At 39.5% G+C, this 21761-nt stretch overlaps 1 protein-coding gene across 2 annotated transcripts in view; it reads left to right on the forward strand.

Annotated features, from left to right (window-relative positions):
• cdh23 (cadherin-related 23) overlaps positions 1-21761 on the forward strand; it is a 167102-nt gene that overhangs the window by 38375 nt on the left and 106966 nt on the right. For both annotated transcript variants that reach the window (XM_052080058.1, XM_052080059.1), the window contains exons 7-8: positions 20764-20958; positions 21053-21181. In XM_052080058.1, the coding sequence (XP_051936018.1) occupies positions 20764-20958; positions 21053-21181 (324 nt within the window). The remainder of the gene's footprint in view (positions 1-20763; positions 20959-21052; positions 21182-21761) is intronic.

A 21761-nucleotide genomic window follows, 5' to 3' on the forward strand; every position in this document is an offset into this window, starting at 1 on the left:
AAGCAATTTTTCCAGTGAGGTTAAGTAGGAATTTTGTCCAGTGTCTGTGGTTCGTTTCCATTTGTTTGTTTAATGAGACGTAATTGAGATTGAATAAGACTGCCGGCCCGGGAGGGATGTTGATTCCCAAATGTTTTACATTGCCAAGGTGGAGTGTGAGGGAATTGTTTTAGACAGTTTAGTTTACAGATAAAATAGATGATGTATTGCAATTTATGGAGGGATGAGATGACAAAGAGAAATTGTTCACAATGTTGACTAGTTTCTGCAGTGATACCGAATGGTTCTGTAAATATAAAAAGAGAGTGTCTGCATGTAAAATATTGGTAAGCTTTGACTGGACTGTTAACAGCTCATCAAAATTTAAATGTATGTACCGTCGTGTGCTCAACAGGAAGAGCCAGTTTACTTTGTTAAATGCTTTTTCTGTGTCAAATGATATGATTATTGTTTGACTTTTTGTTTAAAAAAAAAAGTGCAGGTGTTGTCTGAGGCATGTCTAAATTTGATGAAGTCGATTTCGGCAGGATTGATCAAAGTCCGGCGGGGGAGTGACTATTTCTATTTCGATTTGTGAGATTGTGCGGTAACTATAAGGTGCATTTGGTCTTTATTTGATTTTAATACAAGTTTTATGACTGCCAAATTCATAGGGGTAGGCGTAGTGGAAGTCATTTAGGTTTTTGTAGTGACTAATGAATAGAGGTGATAAAATATCCCAGAACTGCATACAAAATTCAGCTGGAAATCCATCAGGCTCTGGTGATCTGTTGTTGGGCATCTTATGAAGAACAGTTTTTGGATTGTAATAAGAGTGTGCTTCCTTGGTTAATGAAGGTAATATCAAGTTGTAAAAAAAAATGTCCACTTCTGGTTGGTGGTGCTCATTATCAGATGAGTTGAGATTTCTATAAAAAATATAGAATGTTTTATTTTAAATTTGCTGTGGGTTTTGTTGATTGCAACACGCGGCAGGAGGAACAAAGCAGCAATGTAGCGATTCACAGTGTGGAAGTCAAGGATCTTCCATCACGGACCAAGGCGAAAAGCTGGCTAAATAGGCTGCCATCTACTCAGGCTGATGTGGCTTAATTAAGAGGGTGTGTCTCCGCATCCAAGTTGGGGCCCACCTCCTGCGACTCCCTTGGAAAACACAGAGGGCGAGGGATGGAGCGGGAGAGAGAGAAGAGGGGCGATGGAGAAAGGTAGGGAGAGAGAGAGAGAATAGAGAAACATGGCAATTGCTGAACAGAACCTTGACAAAGACAAGGAGTGCTGCACAGTGCAATGTGTTTCACAAGTCAAGCAGCCCTGGAGGTCGTGTGTCTAAATGTCATTTTAATTTGTAGAGCCATAAAGAGGCTGAAGGGAAGCAGGTGGGCTTCCAATGGTTTCCTCTGTACGTGTTAATGAAATGCAAGCCGAAACCGCACACTCAGCCAACAGAATCTGGATGCCAGAACTGCAAATATCCCCAGGAATAATGTTTGGATTTAACAGCAGATGGGTACAGACTTAAATCACTCTATGATGAGTACTGTCTCTAAATTACATATAAATGGAATACAACGTAGTTAAACTGTATTTATCCAATAGAGACTGTCTGAGATTCTCTAGGACAAGGAACTGTTCAAAATATATTTGAGGGGAGGTTCAAGAAAACGTGCCATAATTCAGTCCCAAATATTTTGTCATGGCAAGCAGTTATTTTATATAGCTGTTAGAATTTTACAATATTCCAAATAGAAAAATTATGTGAATATGAAGTACAAAGACCGTGTCTTCTCGCTTGGTAGAGTGACCGTTTCCAAACCAAGAGGTTGGGGGTTCGACCCCCTCAAGCAATGTTGTGAATCCCCAGTTGCTCCTGCTGCTGCATCATCAGTAGGTAAATGAGGTCAAAAAGGTGTGAAGCAAAAAAGTGCGAAACAAGTGACAGCTCCCAGGGCCCCCTATTAAATTGTGTCTATCGCTGGCTCCATTTGATAACTTTCTTGTTTTTCTGAATTCTATTATATTCACCCTCTATTCACTTAACCTCCAGATGTCTCCAAACTACTTCCCTTGCCAGTTTGAAATCACTTTGCCTCATGCGTATTTAATTTAGTCTTTGCATGCTATCCAAATAACGCTCTCATTTACTGTACCTGCTGTTGTTATTGATCTACAGTCTACATGCGCTCTTTGGGTTCAGTTTCCCATTTCTGCCCTTGTTTTTTTTTTTTTTTTTTCATTTTACCAAACACCATAAAACAGCCTACAACGAATGTGATTGTAATCAGTGGAGAACTACAGAGAGTGGGCGTTTTTTTGTTTGTTTTTTTCCTTTAAAAAAAATAATAATTTAAGGCCTATTCAAGAAGATGACAAATTATCGCTCGAGCTGCTTTTTCCTGCATTTTAATGTTAGCGTGTCCTCATCCTGCTTGCCTTATGTGTCTTCTGATCCAAAACGGACGTTTTCCCCTCCCTGGGCCACTAGTAAACTTAGGAACACAAGGAAAGCATGTGAACCACGTATTATATACAATGAGTCACAACATTAAACAAACACAATCCGCTTAAGCTAATAGCACTCAAACATTTATGTTTTCGTGTTCAATTCAAAGGTTCACATTTTTCACAAAGATTGAATTTAGGTGACTTTTCTTGTTTGATAAAGACAAAGGTTCACATACTTTTCATACCTTTCACTGTTTACTTGTTTATATATGCAGTCATTGGTTATGTGGTATTAAGTGGTTTAGTTTAAAAAACTTTATGCAGAAATCCAGGTAAATAAATTTATGCAGAAAATAACCAGGTAAATAAGTTGGAAAAATGTGCCCTTTTTTTCCAACTGTATTTTTTTTTCTGCTTTTACCCTCAAGTCCCCGGACCACGTTATTGATGTCTGTTACCTGTCCACAGATTAGATCCTCCTTGAACTTGATTTCCTGTCAAAACATTTCTTTGGTTCTCCCACGACAGTTTTATCCATCTGTTCTTTTCTTCATGCCTGCCACTTCTGACTGGAATGTGCAGTAACATGATGAGTCCCTCCACAAATGAATCTGGTCTTTTCAAATCCGACTCACTCAGCTGGTACAGTGGTACAGTGCATCTGGTTGCATTACCTTCCGACTCAAGCTGTTAAACCAGCTGTTTGCGTGTGTATTTCAAACAGAAACGATTGCGTAAGTGGTTTCCGCCTTCATGCATACAGCTTGTTATATTTGCGCTGAGTGTTTCACTTTATATGGACAAATATACATAAACTGTATGTTGGAAGCCTTCATTTACTCCTAAAGGTTGTTTCTTTGAACATTCATATCACATTTGATGAAAGACAATGGCTGAAACAGCAATGATAAATGAAAAGAATGTTAGCAGTATTTGTTATTTTAATAACAAAAAAAAAAGATTTGACCTTTTGATTAAAAAAAAAAACCTCAGTGGGTATAAAGTAATCATTTTCAACTTTACGGGTCAGACTACTTCCAATAATTACATGAGCAAACACTAAATAAAGAGTATGCATATTCAGAGAATGATATGTACTTATTTTATTTTTTTAATTTTTTTGCTGCATAAAAGTATTGTCGAATTAAATATCAGAGCACAGATAAACAGTTCAGGTCCAGTGCTCAATGACACGCTGGAAATAACAATGCTATCAAAAAGTAACAGGAAATGCACCACTGATTTGTTTTATGGATGGCATAATATGTAGCTTTCCACTCCAAAACCTAAATGTAGCCATATTGTAGCAATAGAGCACGGAGTTGTTTGTCAAGCAACAGGACATATTTTCACAGTCTTTATAAAAACATGGACATGTTGATGTCAATTGAGTGAGAATGTATATATATTGGGATTGTGGATAGGTCAAATTACTTAAGAAGCTGAAGTTGGACACCACTGAGGCGATTTCATTTGGAATTCCACCAAAAAGGCTCTTACTGTAAAGCACATCAAACGTCTGCTATTTCGAATGTGTCAAAAATGCAGCAAGCATCATAGGTGTTTTCTGTTTGGTTTTCACCCCAAATCAATTGGGACTGGCTCCAGCTCCCTCGCCACCTGGGCACAAGTTCTCTGAACAAAAATGGAAGGATGGGTATACAGTAGATGCAAAGCACCTTCGCAAAGAAGTCGGAGACTCACCTGACTGACTTTGTTAAACATTCGTTTCTGTCTTTTAAAAGTTAGTTTAACTTTTAAAGATTTTTATTCCAATGTGCTTGGCCTATAGAACAACTTTTCCCTGCATCCTTTGGATGTCACGGGTTAATGCTGAAATGCTACAGAGGCATTACATGGACTATGTGCTTTGTGATGTTAAATCACCTCCTCTTTCTCTATTTATTTTTCTGTCATTTAGCTCACCGAGCATGAAGAGCACCTTGATTTACAAGCTATGTCGAGATGAGTGCATATTTATCTGTCAAAAAACGGAGAGGTTTTTGTTACAGAGTGACCATCATGAGATCAAGAGAGGGGGGGGGGGGGGGTGAGAAAGAGGGAGGCAAAGAAAGGAAAGTGGGTGCACACAAGAAAAGACGGCATGAGTGGGGCAAGATTGAAGGGAGGGAGAGAACGGCTTGCACTCCCAAAAGCCATTAAAGTTTGATTCACCCACTCCTTACTCTTTGAATAAATCAACCTGTCAGTCCCTCTCTGCCTTTTCTTTCAAGTGTGTGGGGACCCTCCCCTCCATCCCAGCCCCCCACAATGCCTTCGGCTCTCTCCATTGCAATGACATTCAGTTGGCAGAAATGAGAATTCTGACACGGTTTGACTAACAAGATGATAGGTGTGCATCTTTTTAGTTGTCTTATTTTGTAGATGCACGGGCTATTTATACATATATAATGGACGTCCGCTTAGTACTAAGTTTAGGGGAACGGCACAGTGCAGGAAGCTTAAGTGTCATTACACTACCGGACATGTCCAGATCCTTTTCCATAGCTGTGAGTGTGAATGAGAAATGCTGTTTGTCTATTCAACAATGTACCATGTGAGTGAAATTGTCGAAGGTGATTTACTTTTATCTTGTCTTCAGAACAACAGAATCAAAAAAGAAAACACTTGCATTTATTTTACTCAAGTTTCACTTCTGCCTATTGTTACACACGTGAACACTAAGTGCAGGCATGGTTGTTGAAACACACTTTTGTGAGCATCCCATTTGATTCACTCTGAGTGCTCAGAGCAGATATACAGTGCTGTGAAAAAGTATTTTCCCCCTCCCGGATTTCTGTGTTACAAAGGTTTTAGTTCAACACATTTTAATAGCACACAAAAACTCCCCAAGGAAATACAGATGTTTCTAGGTGTCAATTTCATTTATTCAGTCACAAAAAAAAATATATATATATATATCCCGAACTACCTGTCGACATGTGAAAAAGTAATTGTCCCGCCCCCCCCCCCCCCTCCCCCTGACACCCCCTTTGTTAAATCACAAAGTAAACTGTGACTTGCGACAATTTGGGTAAAGCGGAGTGCAATTTCACAGGCTACACCTCAGCACCACAATTGTTGAGTCAAAATCAACAGAATCTGTCAGACAAAGTGAAATTCAAGAAGAAATGAGAGAAAAAGTTACTGAAAGGGCGACAGCAAACCACCTGTCAGAGCCCTGATCCACAAATGGATAAAACTGGGAAAAGTGGCAAACATTACCAGGAGTGACCGACCAGCTAAAATTACTCCCAAGAGTGCGACAATCCTCTTAATTGAGTGGTGATCCCATCCATTATTGTCATATCATGTGTAAGATGTAATTTAATGTGATGTTTATCGTCCATCCTTCAAAGTGAGATCAGATTTCAAAGATGAAAGGACTTAAAGGACCTAGGAGCTAAGACTTTTGGGGTTGTCACTGCGATAATCATTTGTAAATGTGATTGAGCTAGTCCACTGTTCTAGGGCCTGGACAAAAACTACAAAATGTATTTGATTGTGAAATTGCACACTTGATGCATATGCAGATACTTCAGTGACCCAAATATACAGTGTGTATACGGCCAATTAAAATGTCCGTTTTCCATAATGTGTCCCCGTTAAAGGATGTTTGTGGTTCTAGCCGCACAGTAGAGCCAAGATCTGTCCTAAAAAATCCGAGCCCGACCCGAATCAGCCCGAGCCCCATCACTTCGCTTGATTTGCAGGCCCGAGCCCGAAGCAAACCCGACATTTTATATTTTACTTGTGAGGACTCAGGAGGAGGGGGGGAGGTGATTTCTGATAACAAAGCCTGTCTTTTGGAACGAAATATAAGTTAAACAAGACTGTATAAACATTGACATCTTTTATGTTTCTGAAGAGGTTACATTAACCGACAAATTTCTGTCATTGACGGATTTTTTTTAGAGTGGACGGGGAAAATTTAAGGCCGTCCGTCATTTTGACGCGTTGAAAATCGGGCCGTAAACCACCGCGAGCAGTACGTCCTTAAGAATCTAGCACGACACTATAAGAGAGAAAAGAAGAGAGACAAAAAGAATAATGACGGGTGGATCATAGAGACAGGAACAGTACATGTTTGTGATGAGGCGACTTGTGTTTTTTTTTTTTTTTTTGCGAACCACGGTTTCAGGTGGCCAAAACTATTGATGGCCTCGAGAAAAAAAAAGTCAGCGAGAGAGAAGCCTGACCCGAACCCGAAGCAATGATTGACATTTTAAGGCCCGACCGGGCTTGGGCTCGGGCGGCCCGATCTTACCTCTACCGCACAGCCAAGATGCTGCTCTCATCCAAGTGAACTCTATCATCTCTTTATTTGTGGTGTCCCTAAACTAAGTGCTGTGATGTATAATTGAGTTGTGCTTGGCCACTGTTTGCCTTCATTCTTTTCCCCTATAATTGCCCCTTGTAGGACTCGTCAAGAATAACAGGAACAGCGAAAAAAGAACAAAAGCATAGGTCGTGTAGATTTAGTGAATTGAGCAACATTGTTGACAGTTTTCAGCACCCCATCGACAAAAACTGCAATCATCAACTGAAGCATCAAATTACTAACATATAAATGCAGTTGTATAATATTGTCTTAATCTTTTGTGTTCTTTGGGTGGGGGTGGTGATCCCATCTGTAATCGAAATATGTGTAAGATGTCATTTAAAGTGACGTGTATGTCCCATCCTGCTAAGTGAGATCAGTAAGCGATGAAACAACTTTGGAACTAAGACTTTGGAGGTGTCACTGCAATAATCTTTTGTCAGTGGGAGTGATGACAGCCAACAGTAGTTTCACAGTTTATCAAAACATTTTGTTTCTCTTCATTTTCATTTTTCCTTCTCACTTTTAGTCTCACGCCTTCTAGATTGGCTCATTTTTTTATGTATGTATTGAAGGAGAAAAGCAAAGCAGTATAGTCATGTGTCAGGTGTCAGTGATGTGCAGTATGTGAAAGTGAGACACTTGCAGGATTTACACTCACAATTCATAAAGACACATAGTTATTACAATTTCCCATTTGAAATCTAGAGCATATTTATGGTGTAGCAGAGCCTAATTTGGGATTTGTCTCAGTTGGCAAGGCCACCTCCTGGAAGAGACACTTTGACTTTTTTGGGGGGGCGGGGGCGGCCACTAGTGTTCAAGTACTGCAATAACGTGTGAAAAATTAACGATCACTGGCATTAACATTGAAGAAAAGTAGCCTGGATTAATGTACTGCAGGAAGGTCTGCAAATTGCTTGTTTTTTGTAATTCACCGTAATCACTCAAAACAAATAAAGACAACTAATTTCGTGTTTCATTCACCTGTTAGACTTTTTTAAAATGATTATGTTTCAGGATGGCACGGTGTGCGACTAGTTAGCAAGTCCGCCTCACTGTGCAGAGGTGCAGGGTTCGATTCCAGCTCCGGCTTTCCTTTGTGGAGTATGCATGTTCTCCCCATGCCTACCTGGGTTTTCTCTGGGTGCTCTGGTTTCCTCCCTGCTTGGCACATTAATGGAAGACTCTAAATTGTCCCTAGGTGTGTATGTGAGCGTGAACGGTTGTTTTTCTAGGTGTCCCCTGCGATTGGCTGGCAACCTAGACAGCCCGAAGACAGCTGGGATAGGCCCGAGCACGCCTATGACCCTCTGAGGATAAAGCGGTTCAGATAATGAATGGGTAATATTATTAGGTAATATACAGTATATGTATCATCACAAAGGATCGATGGATGGCTGGATTGATTTCATTATAATAATATAGATTTATATAACTGTAAGTTTACAGGTACACACGATCATGTGTAAATTATGCACTGATAACCATGGATAGAAAAAGAATGATACAAATTCATAAAATATGTTTAAAGACACTTAGCTTTTTATACCTTCATCTCATTCACATGTTTTAGGAGAATGGACTCTATTGATTGTCAAACGAGGCAGACACATGACGATCTGTAGAGGGAATGGAGTTTTAGTTTTGCATTTTTCATTGTCGTTTTTAGTTTTTATTTCATTTTGAGATTTTTTTATTTATTACGGTAGTTAGTTTTTAGTAATATGCAGAGCGGGTTTGATAGTTTTCATTAGTTTTCTTTTTTGTTTTTTTTGTTTTTCTCAAAAATCCTGTTTTAGTTTGACCTTCCAACTTGAGGCAACCGGTCAAGCACCAAACCGAATTGAATACGTTTAAAATCAACTTGAAAAGCTTTTGCATTCAAGTACGGTAATCGACAAAGATGAAAACGGGACCTTTTCATTATAGTTTTGTTACTTTCTAAGTGTACAACATAGTTTCAGTTGTTTCATTTCATTTCATGAATGAAAATGTTTGTGGTTTTTCTTTGAATTGTAATTTTCATTCCTTCGTTCATTTTCGTTGGCGATATTCACCTTGCTTATGACAGCACATGTTTCTTCTACTGAGAAACACCTCAGGCATTTAGCTGCATGGGAATAGAGTCCTTTTCTACCCTGACAATACCGCATTGCCCACACTACAGAAAGAAAGAAACTCAGATATGCTGTAGAGCGCGGTGTACTTAGAGCAGGAAGCAGTCGAACGGGGAGATTCAGGGGTCCACAGGTCACACTGCTGGAAAACACACACACACGCGAACACACACAAGACATGAAAAGGAGTGCACAGTGTCAGTCACGGAGAGGAGAGAGAGCACCATTTGAAAAATGTCAATTGTGTATTGAATCCCATATGGTGTTCTAGTGAAAAGATGAAACTTTGGTATAGTTGAGCTGAAAAAGTTTTGCCGTGGTCATCAGCCTCTAACAGAAACTGGATCATAGAGCAGAATGTATGATTAACGTTAAAGGTTAAAGCACGGAAGCCGGAAGCTGCCAAAGTAGAGTAACAGGATTTTGACTGGCAAAGACGCTCAAACGTACTTGCAAGTATCTTCGAAAATAATTAAATGTACATTCAAACATACTTGCAAATATGTTTGAACGCAGTTGCAGATACATTCGAACGTACTTGGAGGCTAAATGCCACAGACAGCATTTTCCCATCATGCCATGAGGCATTGACATGCACATGAGTCAAAAAGCTGTTTTTCTTTTTTTCTTTTCTTTTTTTAGCATCTGGCCTACATTGTACCGTTACGTTCCGAAATTATATCAGTAAACATTTTTAATTCCTAATTTTATTGTTTTATTATGTTTCCAGTGCATGATTTAGGTTCAGCATTTTTTTCCCATGATGCCACGGCTTTGACTTCTGCGCATCCACGTGGCATTATCGGGGGGAAAAAAACAACCTAAGTATTTTCTATTTAACTCATTCACTCCCAAAGACGTTTTTAAACACATTTGCAGACTTGGTCCAGAATTGGCTGGTACTGAGTGAGTTAAACCAATAATAACAATAGTAATAATAATAATATGTTTGAAAATTAAATCAGCAAATATTGTTTATCCTAAAGAAGGTATTTAAGAGTACTTTGGAACATACTTGCGAGTAATTTCGCATATGTTTGTGAGTAATGCTTGAACATGTAAGCATTTTTTAATGTAGTTGTTAGAACGTACAAAAATCCTACATAAATACCATCTTTAAATACATTTGGATGTATTCACAAGTATGTTTTAACTTATTTGCTGGTCAAAATGTTTTTATTCCACATTGGCAGCTCCATGCTTCCGTAATTAAAGTCAACTTCCTGCATGGCGTTAATTAATAAAAATGGACCAAACAGTGTTAAATTCACAAAGCACACACGCACATGGTGAAACACTTCACTAACTGTGGTGTCAAGCAGAATGCGTATCGGTGCGCCAGTGGTATTTATATGTATTTAAAGTAGGTAACATGCATATATTTGGTGGAGATATTGCCCAACTGTATGCAAATAAGGCTCATTAATTAATATTAACACCAAGTGTAATAGCAACACTCAGTTTCAGTGAAGCTAGTAAGTATTGGAAGCTTGTGTAAATGTGGCACACCTCTGGCAACAGTAACAGGGAGAAGGGATAGTCATGCCAGGCAGAGCCGCTCTTCCCTACACGCAGATCATGCACTGTGCGATTAATTGTGAGGGAACACTAGGACATGTACAAGATATGACATCCTAAATTACGTATGCACCTCCTGTCGACGAAAATAATTACGGGACATGAACTACGGCCGTTCAGCCCTGGCATCCTTTGCACGTCATGCATGAACGATCAAATGACATGTCGTCTAAATTCCGTCCGTATTCCGCCTGTCGACAAAAATTTCTTTGGGGCATGAATTTAGTACGGATTCTAGTGGGGCTCCGAAATGAAAGCTTGTTTAGGGCCACAATTTTGTCCTCTGCGGCACTGATGCCATGAGTGAATATTAGGAAGAAGAAATCCTGTGTTATTCTTGCTTGAGTACTGTACTGAGGAATGGCCTCACGCCAGGACTGTCTAAAACGCTTAATGTAAAGAAAAAAAATTCATATGCTCAATCAAGCAAGCTCTGAAACTATCAAAATGGTTGTACCAATATTTTGGACTTTATGTATATATATCAATTAATGTAACATTGTCTTCCTCTCTATGGGCGCTCACTGCAGCTTAATGTTGCTCAATGAGGAGAGCGCTTATGTCCGTAAAGTCCAAAATATTGAGGTGATCATTTTGATCTTTTTGGAAATGTATGTGGGCATTAGTAGAAATATGTATATGAAGTTTGGTGATGACTGATAACAGTTTTCTCACTGTCCCGTTTGCACCTCCTCAGCTCCCTTTCTGATCATTTTATATTTCTGTACCTGACTACCATTATTCTGACAATGTTGTTTGTGCAAAGCCACCATTTACACAGCCATGTGTGACAGTCGGGGGTAAATCGGGTGCAAACTGCATTCAGCCGTCAAATTTTGTGGACATATGCTCTGGTACATTATTTGCATAATATCCTTTGGGAATAAGTTGGACCAAACTACGGGTGTAAATTAATTAAAGGTGCTGTCAGTGGCGCGGCAGTTCATTCTTGGTGAAATGATGGCACCCACAAAAACGTTCAGCTTCTTGAAATATTCTGTTTTGAAAACATTAAATTTTGGAAGCGGACGGCTAACCGGTGTATTAGGTATTACAAGGTTTAGTAATTCTGTAAAATACCGCTTTATGAACTGTATCAGAAGAGTTTGAGAATGTGTGTTCCAAACAAACTAATGGTATTCCCATTCGAAATGGGCCAGATGATAAACCAGCACTTGAACAAAGAAGTCCTGCAGCATTTATTTGATTCGGTGAGTAAGAAGAGGTGCAAGTTGTGGCAGGACAACTTTTGGCTGCTTCACCATGAAAACAAGTCTTCTCATAATACGACATTTCCTGACTGCGGAGAACATTGCCGAGCTGGAGGAGCCACTCTACTCAAACCCGTTGTGGCACTGTGTTGTCCACCCCCCCACACCCCTCCCATCATTCCCAACCTTATAGTGGTCATTAAGCGTACCCATTTTGAAGATGCGGACAATATCATGAATGCACTGCTAAGGATCCCAGAATAATTCTTCCAGGAGTGCTGGAAGATGAGGCAGAGACGGTCGTGAAAGTACATCAGACTCCTGAGGGATTAATTTGAGGGGGGAAAACTTGTGGTTTGGATGTGAAATATATATATACTAGCTGGTTCGCCGCCCTCCGGGCGGCTCATCAGCTAGTTCCTTCGGAAGGCTGGTAAGGTGGGCCTTTGGCCCACAAAAGTGTTGTTGCTTGGTTCAACTTTTTGTTCATCTTCATTGCTTATCGCGAAAATAAAGAGATGTTTAGCTCTACTAAATAACTAACAATTTCATTGCAATGCTTGTGGGTAGACAAAATTTTTTCGCTAAGATGCCCACGCGATCGTAGTGAGCCACTGCCTGAGCGGCTATATATATAATGGAATATATATATATATATATATATATATATATATATATATATATATATATATAGATTTTTTTTTTCATCTTTTGTGATACCAGTAGTAGAACTTTCTGACACCCCTCGTATTTTCATGGAAGATATTTGATGAGACGATTCCAGTTTTATCCATGTGTGAATGTAGTTTACATGGAGCTTTAATTTTTTTTGTTAAATCCAATCGTTTTATGTACTCGGTCACATTACCAAAACAAATGTGACTGTCCGTAATGTGACACGCATGCGCACAAAGCACCACGTAGCGGGATGTGCCCCAGAAAAACGACATCACATGTAGCAATGTTTACGGAAATAAATACAGTCTTGCATTTAGGATCTCATTTTATTATCTCATATGACCAGAGCAGTGAGGCGGTAAGACATAGCAATATTTTGGGGATATGGAGCGCCACCCCTCTATCACCTCATTTAATGGAGACGTTAACTAAAGATGATGTCACATCATTCCTGTGCGCAAAAAAATGAACTGTCTATCTGGCTGTTACAAGTGTCCCCTTTATGCCTCATAGTTCAAGTGGGATTGAATTCAAGTCAAATATAAAGACGACTCAAAAACAATTTTTCAGATTCACGGACAACTGTCAGTAGTCTTCCCCCAAGCACTCTACCCCACCCCATATTGGCCTTTTGATGATATATAGATCAGATGTGCGAGCGGATAAGGTTTATACTGCAGATGCGTGGCATACATCAGATTTATATCCACATATGAAAGAGGCTTAGGTCAGATTCAAAAAAATAACTGAATTGAACTATTTAGACTGCAGGAAAAACATTTACACATGTCACATATGGGCAAAAAAATCTAAACTGAACTGCAGTGTTGCTTTTAAAGTACTGAAAACAAAAGAGCTACCACACTGAAACCTTTTTGGGAGTAATATGTGCTTGAAGAAAACAAGTCAAGTTATTTCACTCAGATATTCTAAATACATTTTACAAGGAGAGTTGTGTGAGTGTGAGTGTGAGTGTGAGTGTGCGTGGCCACTTTCTCACCTGCCCCCCCCCCCCCCCCCCAAGAAAATATCTCTCGATTTGCTTTCCATGCATGTGCTTATTCAAATGCTAGTGCATAGACCTGATCACACTGTGTTCCACTGCTGCTGTTGGACAACTACTATTATACCTGCCTATTTAAAACCATTATGGTTGAAAAATGTACATCAACAATGGATGTTAATGAAGTAGACCTAGATGATGATACTACCTTCTGTCTTTTCTATTGTGAAGTGGTAGTGACATTTTATGTAGAAATTTGAAAGCACATAAAGGCCTTGTCTCTCAGGATATGTGCGTTTATATGATAATCAGCTTGACTCTCATTTGCATTTAATTTTGTTTTGCGACCTCTTGAAACAAAGTACCTGAGGTAAAACTATTTCATTCTGCCGAAGGTTAAATTATTTGTTCTATTTTAGAAAGTAACTTTTTCCTCAATCCAGGTATTTTATGATACCATTTTCCCCCCGACTGAGGTTAATCTGCACCTTAACCAGTTACATACTCTTCTTCTTATTGGGTTGACAGAAAGCTTGAAATGTTATAGAGTAGGCCTGCAGCAGTGATGGTTTATATGATAATGTGCATTCACTGGACAATTCAAATGAGATCTACTACAAGAAGTGAATACAAATATTAGAAACACTCATCGGTATGTTGTAGTGCTACACCACGGCAAACAACCACCACCGTATTGTTGAGAGAAGGATTATGAAATCACTCCTTCTCTGTTCGTGGCAATTTTCAAAATTGGGCATTCTCACCCATATAGAGTGGACCTATTGAAGGGCCAAGTGTATATTTGCCATATGATTCGGTATCTGTGTGTCATTTAAAGTTTTTCTATATATGTCCAGATCAAATAGATATCGCCCACTGCTTCGGTTACACTCGAAATTTTCTGAACAAGGCCGCCTAATTGCACTGAAAAGCAAAGCACCCGAGCTCCAAGTTTCACCTTTTAATGAATGTTTGTATGAATACAAAACTGTTTACCTGTACTCTTAGTTTCTCAGTCAAGATGGATAACTTTCCATAAGAATCAAGCAGGTGTTGCAAGACTTGCTGATGCGGCCTTGTCCTTGCTGCCATCCCAAAGGAGCGACCCGTCTGCCTCTTCTGTCTTTTCCGGTCTGTGTAGATCCATGTGGCTTGCTGGACTTGATTACCTTTACATTTAAACAAACAGCCTGGGCTATTTGGAGGCAGTGAACCATGAGCTGTGACAGGAAGGTTGGGGGTCAGACAGTTGGGGGAGAAGACTAATCAGAAGATAAGGTTGTTATTTGTCTCTTCCCTCAACGGTTGAAAGGACCCGTCCACGCATACAAACACTTACAGGCACCCCTAATGCAGCCTTCACCAAGATGGTCCCTGTGGACACCAGGTAGCCCTCAAGGCCCAAATGAGTAGCATGTGGGCCTGCTCTAAAAAAATGTGCTCATTTGTGATGGGACATTGTGATTTTCACGTAGTGTTGTAGAAATGATCAAATCGTTACCATTATCGGTGACCGTCATCACATAAATAAGAATTATATGAACATTATTGAAGGTCATTTTTAACAAACGCGTTATTTCATAAGTCCTTTCACATTAATAGGAACCCAAAAAGTAACTCAAAAAGGTTGTTGACCCCTGTTGTGACTGCTTTGCAAAGAGTGTCAATGATTCTTTCACACTATTTAAAATAAGAGTTTAGTCTACTTTTTGGAGTTTCTTCAGGGCAGCTAAGAATGGACAAATGGAGACAAGCAAAATTGGAGTTTGCAGAAAATAGGTGGACTCAAGGTGCCATGGCAGGTGGAACTGAGAAACAGAAAAGCTATTATGACCGGGAGAGTCTGAGAAGCATGCCGACAAACAAGAATCATTGGTAGCTGCTCAACAGAAAAAGGTGTTACGATATCTACACTGTAATGATACTAAAATACAAAGTTACTCGACACTTATATTGTCAACAAAAAAAGGGCACTTTTTAACCAGCATTCATTCTGTTTATTCCTATAGCCTCACTCACAGAAAACAGTTTGACACTTTTCGACTCCACCGCTATTGATTTGATGTGTTGACTTTCAGCTTTAAAATACCATTTACCAATTATGTGTTGCAACACTTTTATGCCGATGACCTTCATTTTTGCGATCCAAAAAAATTGCGACAATGTTTCATCATTAATATTATCACCATTTTAGAATTTAGAAAATATTTTGGAGTAAATGTCTGCTGGAATTTTGATTCCAAGGACATCACACAATTTTGAGATTCTGGTCTTGCTACCTTCAATTTTTCCCTTTTCCGTAACATGAAAATTATGCTTATTGAGTTGATGTCAGGTTGCAGACTTTGATGAATGTTCCCTTTATATGTTTTTAAAAAAGCCTTGACTTACTTTATTATAGTAGTGATTCACTCACACACAACTTTTGATCGCGGTATCCTTTTTTATTTATTTATTTATTATTATTTTTTTTTTTACTGTGCATGTGACTATGCCACATACAGTAGATAGTAAAGTTCAGCATCATATTAATTGACACAACATAAAACAACATCTTACTTACCGGAAAGGATGACTTTCATGTGTGCAGAAATATATTGAACTGTGTCCAACCTGTTGGGCAGCCAGTCACTTACCCAGGTTACCTAGTTACTCTTGGGCATGTTTTGGCTCAAGAGCTCGGCGGTCGGTGCTCTGCCACATTGCATCTCAGTCAAGAAAGTCCTGTCACAAACTTCCCTGTGAGCGGAATACCAATGTTGCGCACATCTCTTTTATGAGCTGGGATATCCCATCAGCTTGAGGGTGCAACTGTGCTGACATGTGATTAAACATTTTTACTGTCTCCTCTGGGCTGGGGCATTTGTTATCTTAAGGTAACATTAAATTAAGTGTTTCACTACATCTGTTTTTAAAGCAACAAGCTGCATTGCACATATGACCCACAAAGCCATGTGACATCCTCTTTGGATGTCTACAGGGTTTTCTCTGAACTGTTTGGCCCAGGGCTTTTCAGACATAAATACAGCAATGTAATATTTATGACCACTTGCCTCAAGCCTGTGCTTTCCAATGTAAAAATATTCACAAATACATGACATGGTTTAACTAAACGACATATAGCCTTTGAGCATCGAGTTTCTCCGTGATATATACTGGAATAATATATATATATATATATATATATATATATATATATATATATATATATTTTGCATTTACTGTTGGATTTATGTGGCTAATGAAACTGTTGCATTTCAATAAGTGTAAATTATAGACTAATTTTAATGGTGAAATATGGCGCTTTGTGTCGCATCAAAGTTTAATTTAAGTGATTATTTTGATTAATCCTTCTGCAAAGTCTTCAAATGATAAAATCCTAGCACATTTTTTTTTAACTGTACGACCGTTCATTGGTTTTGTCCTGCTCAGTTGTGTGAGCATTGTTTACCTTGTAGTTTTGCTGTACATGTCTCTTGGCCTCTTATGGGCCCGTGTGGTCCACGCATGCAGATAATTGTTACATTTTGGACATTCTTGTCTCCACCTTTGAAGTCTTTTGAACTTGCATGCTCAAACTTCTATGCAAATAAGTGTCAACTGATGAATGGCATGGAAAAAGGCAGTGTAACAGAAACGGAAAATGTATGACATAATCTCAAAAACAACGGCTGAAATGTTAGAAGTAAGCCCATGGTATGGGTCAGTTGTAACTTTCGGTGCCTTGAGGATGATTGTAACATCATGACATAAAAGGTTTGAATTAAGATTGACCATTGACGAAAGCTATTGAAACTTTCCATTCAAAAACATTTTAAAATGCTGTGGTTATGCCAAATATAGAATTTAAAACATACACGAACATTTGTGAGAATAAAATTGTACAAAAGGTGCCGCTGTGCACACGCAACAACAACCCAAGTTATTTTTATTTGGGCACGTTTATTTTCCATTTTACCATCTCAGAAGCCATCTTCTACTCAACTTCCACTGCCAACTTGACTGCTGAGTCAATTGCTGCTGTTTTTTTCTCTTTGATTTTGTTAAAGGGAGTTTCTGTTGTTTGGCCATTGGTAAGGGACAGACAACTCTGAGTCTTAAGTTCAGCCAAGTCAGTGTTTTGTCAGTAGACACTGGCTTTTGAGTGTCTTGGTTCATAGCTGAAGCAGAGGTACAGTCAGCAGCTGAGGTAAAGGCTTGGAACACAACTTTGGTTGTTTGGTAGAGATAGACCTGAAATTAGTACAGCTGTCTCATTGAATGCTTGTAAATGCTTGCGAATGTTGCGTCTTGGTCAGGGTTGGTAAAAGTTTGCAAAAATATTCACAAAGAGTTTTGACTTGTCCCAAACAATTTTTCTCGTTGCCAAGAAATTTCGAAACAATGCCAGACGCCAGTCCCTAGCTACTTGCGAGTGTGATCAGTTTTGTATTAAATTAGACAGGACCATATTTCGCACTTCGTAGGTTAGTTTGTGAGTTCTGTAATTATTAAGGTCTTTTGTCCAATTGTCCACAGCTGTCCCACGTTTGTATTTACAGAACACAACTATATAATTGGGGAAAAAATAAATATAAAAACCGACCTATTTAAATTAGGGTATTTCTATTTTGCGGAACTTATTGCGATGGGGTCTGGAACAACCCCCGTAATGGTGGAGGATAACTCTGCATCAGAAATGAGGCAGTCATGGAGTAGCTGATGTGAAAGGCATGAAAAGAAAGCGGGTGGGGACAGGGGGCAGGGGAGTGGGTCTGGTAAAATCACCAGACGCCTGCTTGGTTGGAAGCAGAGCAGACAGTTGGGGAGGTACGAAATACCTTGTAGAAGAGTGTAGGCGTAATCACAGCTCTATTGTGGTGAACAGTTAGAGCTCTGCCTCTGTTCACAGCAGACGCGGATCACTGTCAATCACCATATATTTAACATTTCTTATAAAATTTGAAAAGGTCATAAATTAATCATAGACTTCATCGGTAGTCCTCTTTCCAAGTTAAAAAAGAAAATCACTTTTGACAGACTTTTCTCACTAGTAAACAGTTCAACCAAAGACAAAGCAAGGAATTGCGGTAATACTATGGCATAGCAAACCAATGCAATTTGTATCCCATAATGTATCCCATAATGACTTGGGCATGCAAATACAAAATAAATAAAATGATCTGCTGCTGCCCATGTAAACCTTTTTTTTAATTGATGGTCCTAAAATAACAATGACAAACTGCAAATTAGCGATGACGGAAGTTTAAATAATTATGTTAGTATACAAATAATAATTATGCAGTGACGTTAAAATATTAATGTTGCGCTGTGACCGTTGTCTCTTTTCTTTTATTTTTAAGCCAAGTGAGCTTTTCGGCTTAACTGCTGGAAATCCTCTTGAGTGTGGACTCACAAGGCTTCAACAAACATTCTTCTTCCCACACTATTGGGATCACTCTCCAAATTAACCAGGACATGACTGGAATTGCCAACATAAATAGACTTACCCAGATGCTTGAAAATTGGAAAGATAAAGTGGGAGGATTAACAATTTAATGAAATTCAGAAATACGCATCGGGTTTGGCAACACTGTTTGCCTGAATGACTCCCTTTGGATTCAATCATGTTCCGAGCACCTAACCATCGATGGCAATGTTCATACGAATTGCCACAGATTAGCATGACATATCTCATGTCCATGCATCAGTGACTTTCCCTGGTGAAGTCACACCTCTCAGTGGGAGAAGAGGTGCCGTTTACCAGTCACAGCGGGAAAGTCACCTCAAATCTTTCGAAGTGTCTCTCTGCTCATCCCTCAATTTCCCAAAGGGAACCAATCAATTGAGTTGCTGCCCACTTTGTGCAGGCTGTGTGGTATTATATATTAGTCATGGCGAACGAGAGGAATTTCTGACTTGTGAAAGAGACAGTCACATACACAGTATGTTTCACAGCACAGCAACAGTTCCAGTCATTCATTGCTGACCACACTTTATTGTTTGCCTTTATTGTGAGCGCTGATGGAAGTCTCTCCCAGGCGAATGCAAACAAAGGTTTACATTGTCAAGCTCTTTCTGCCTTGTCACTCTTATTGACCTGCCCTCTCTATCAGAAAAGTCCAATCAGTGGTTGAATGGTGAGGTCACTGAGCGCTAGCAAAAGGTGAAAACACATGTCTGGCCGCCATTAGCACCCCGACGCACTTCAAAGAGTCATGCCGCTTGTGAACTACAGTGGCAGAAATGGACTTAAAAGAGGTCTGTCATCAAAAAAATGATGTTAAATGGGCTACACTGACATTGGAGAGAAATATAAAGTACACACAACCCTGTTCAAAAGGCAAGTTCGTGTATAAAATGAGACCACCAAATTTATAATGTTATTTGTGCTTCTCAGCCAAGATTTGAACAGGGCTTGAACTCGATGACTTGGACACAACTGAACAATCCAAATTTGTGTGCTGTGTTTTTATTTTGAAAATTGAACACGTGATGACTTCATTGTTTCAAATGCTCTCCTGTAGATCAACATAGGTGCTTAACTCTTTGTAAATTTCCCCAGTGTGGGACGAATAAAGGATATCTTATCTTATCTTATCTTATCTTATCTTATCTTATCTTATCTTATCTTAACTGCATACTTTGGGCCCTGTCATATTCTGGACCACAGGAACAATTTAATATTTTATTCACGCATATACACATAATCTTCTCAATCTCCTATGAAATTTTCACACTCCTGTTTGGCAAACCGTGCTGGATGAACATAATGTAAATGTGCACCCAACTACCCACCCAGGTATCATTAGTAATTTGTAATAATACAAATGATTACATCATTTTAGTTACAACTACTATAAATCTTATCGTTATGGAAAATAGTGCGATCCATCTCGTCATTTTCAAAACATCATATGGTGGCCGTTAGGTGCTGTATATCCCAGTTGACTTGTGGGGAAAGGCAGACTAAGCCCTGAACTGGTCACCAGTCATTGGATAGACAGAAACAGTGTACGTACCATTTCAGAACCAAATATGTGTGTGTGCCCTTACTCATTTGACTTCATTGAAAAAAAAGAGAAACAAAACTGCCTGCAGACAACTGGGATAAGCTGCGGCACACCCGTGTGAGGACAAGCGGTTCGGAAAATGAATGCATAATATGATACAATATTATGTAATGTAATATACAGTATATGTGCCATTGTACCCAGAATTTTATTTAAATAAAACCTGTTCTCACCAATCACAATGTATTTGCGTGTTATGTACCTACTGCTTTAATTGTAATTTCATAGATGGCGTTATTTTCTCCAGGATACTGGCTACTAGAACAAATAGGCTCTTTCATGGCTTTGCTGTTGGCTTGATCTCCACCATTTGGTTTTAATGTCATTGTATGGCTCTGTGATTGAATGTGGTTTTCAGAATACAAAAGTGGGCAAACTAGTTTTTATGGTCAACGCTACGGACCCAGACCAGGGCACCGGAGGCAGTGTGCTCTTTTCCTTCCAGCCACCGTCTCCCTTCTTCAGCATCGATGGCGCCAGAGGCACTGTTACCGTCATGAAACCTTTGGATTTTGAGGCTACCTCAGCCTACCAGCTCACTGTCAACGCAACGGTCAGCTCACGCCAAACATTTCCTGCATATGTCAACATAATATGACCCAATCGAATGGCGTAAGACGTCTAAATGTTTCTTCGTTTATACCTAGGATCAAGATAAAACTAGACCCTTGTCTCGGCTTGCCAACCTGGCTATCACCATTACAGACGTCCAGGACATGGACCCGATTTTCACCAATCTTCCTTACAGTACCAACATAGAGGAAGACGTTCCACTGGTGAGTAAAACAAAGCTACTTTTGAATGTGTTTGGAGTGGGTGCATGTGAAAGGCATCTTAAAAAGTAACTTTTGTTTTCTCGTAGACCAGTTTGTCCTATCACTCTCCTCACGCAACCAAACTCAGGTTCCACCACACAGCAATGTGGATGCCGTACACTGTAACGACCGAGTGAGATTTACAGTGTGCTTTGGAATTGTGGAGCCTCTAAGAAAGGTCACAGGGGCCTATTTTATCTCACCATGCCGTGCATACAGCTACGTTCATAACACAGGGACTCAAACAAAGTTTTAAGCGGTGCGGTCTCACCCTGACCTTAACTTTGTCTTTATCACAAGGTTTCAATGGGCATCTAATATACCGACAGCGTGTTTCACTGCACGCCATGTGTTTTTCTCCTCTGGCTCAGGCTTCTAAACTGGGTTCCCAGGTGGCTAATGGTCCAACTATTGATGTTTGCACTGGTAGAGATTGAATTACACACACGGGCATCGTAGTTGCCTTCCTAATCGCTGTTCTCTCACTCTCTCACTTGTTTTTTGGCAGTATTCCCTTCAATTCTCTCGATGTTTCTCCCCT

This window comes from Hippocampus zosterae, chromosome 11, assembly GCF_025434085.1.
Source record: "Hippocampus zosterae strain Florida chromosome 11, ASM2543408v3, whole genome shotgun sequence".
Taxonomy (NCBI): domain Eukaryota; kingdom Metazoa; phylum Chordata; class Actinopteri; order Syngnathiformes; family Syngnathidae; genus Hippocampus; species Hippocampus zosterae.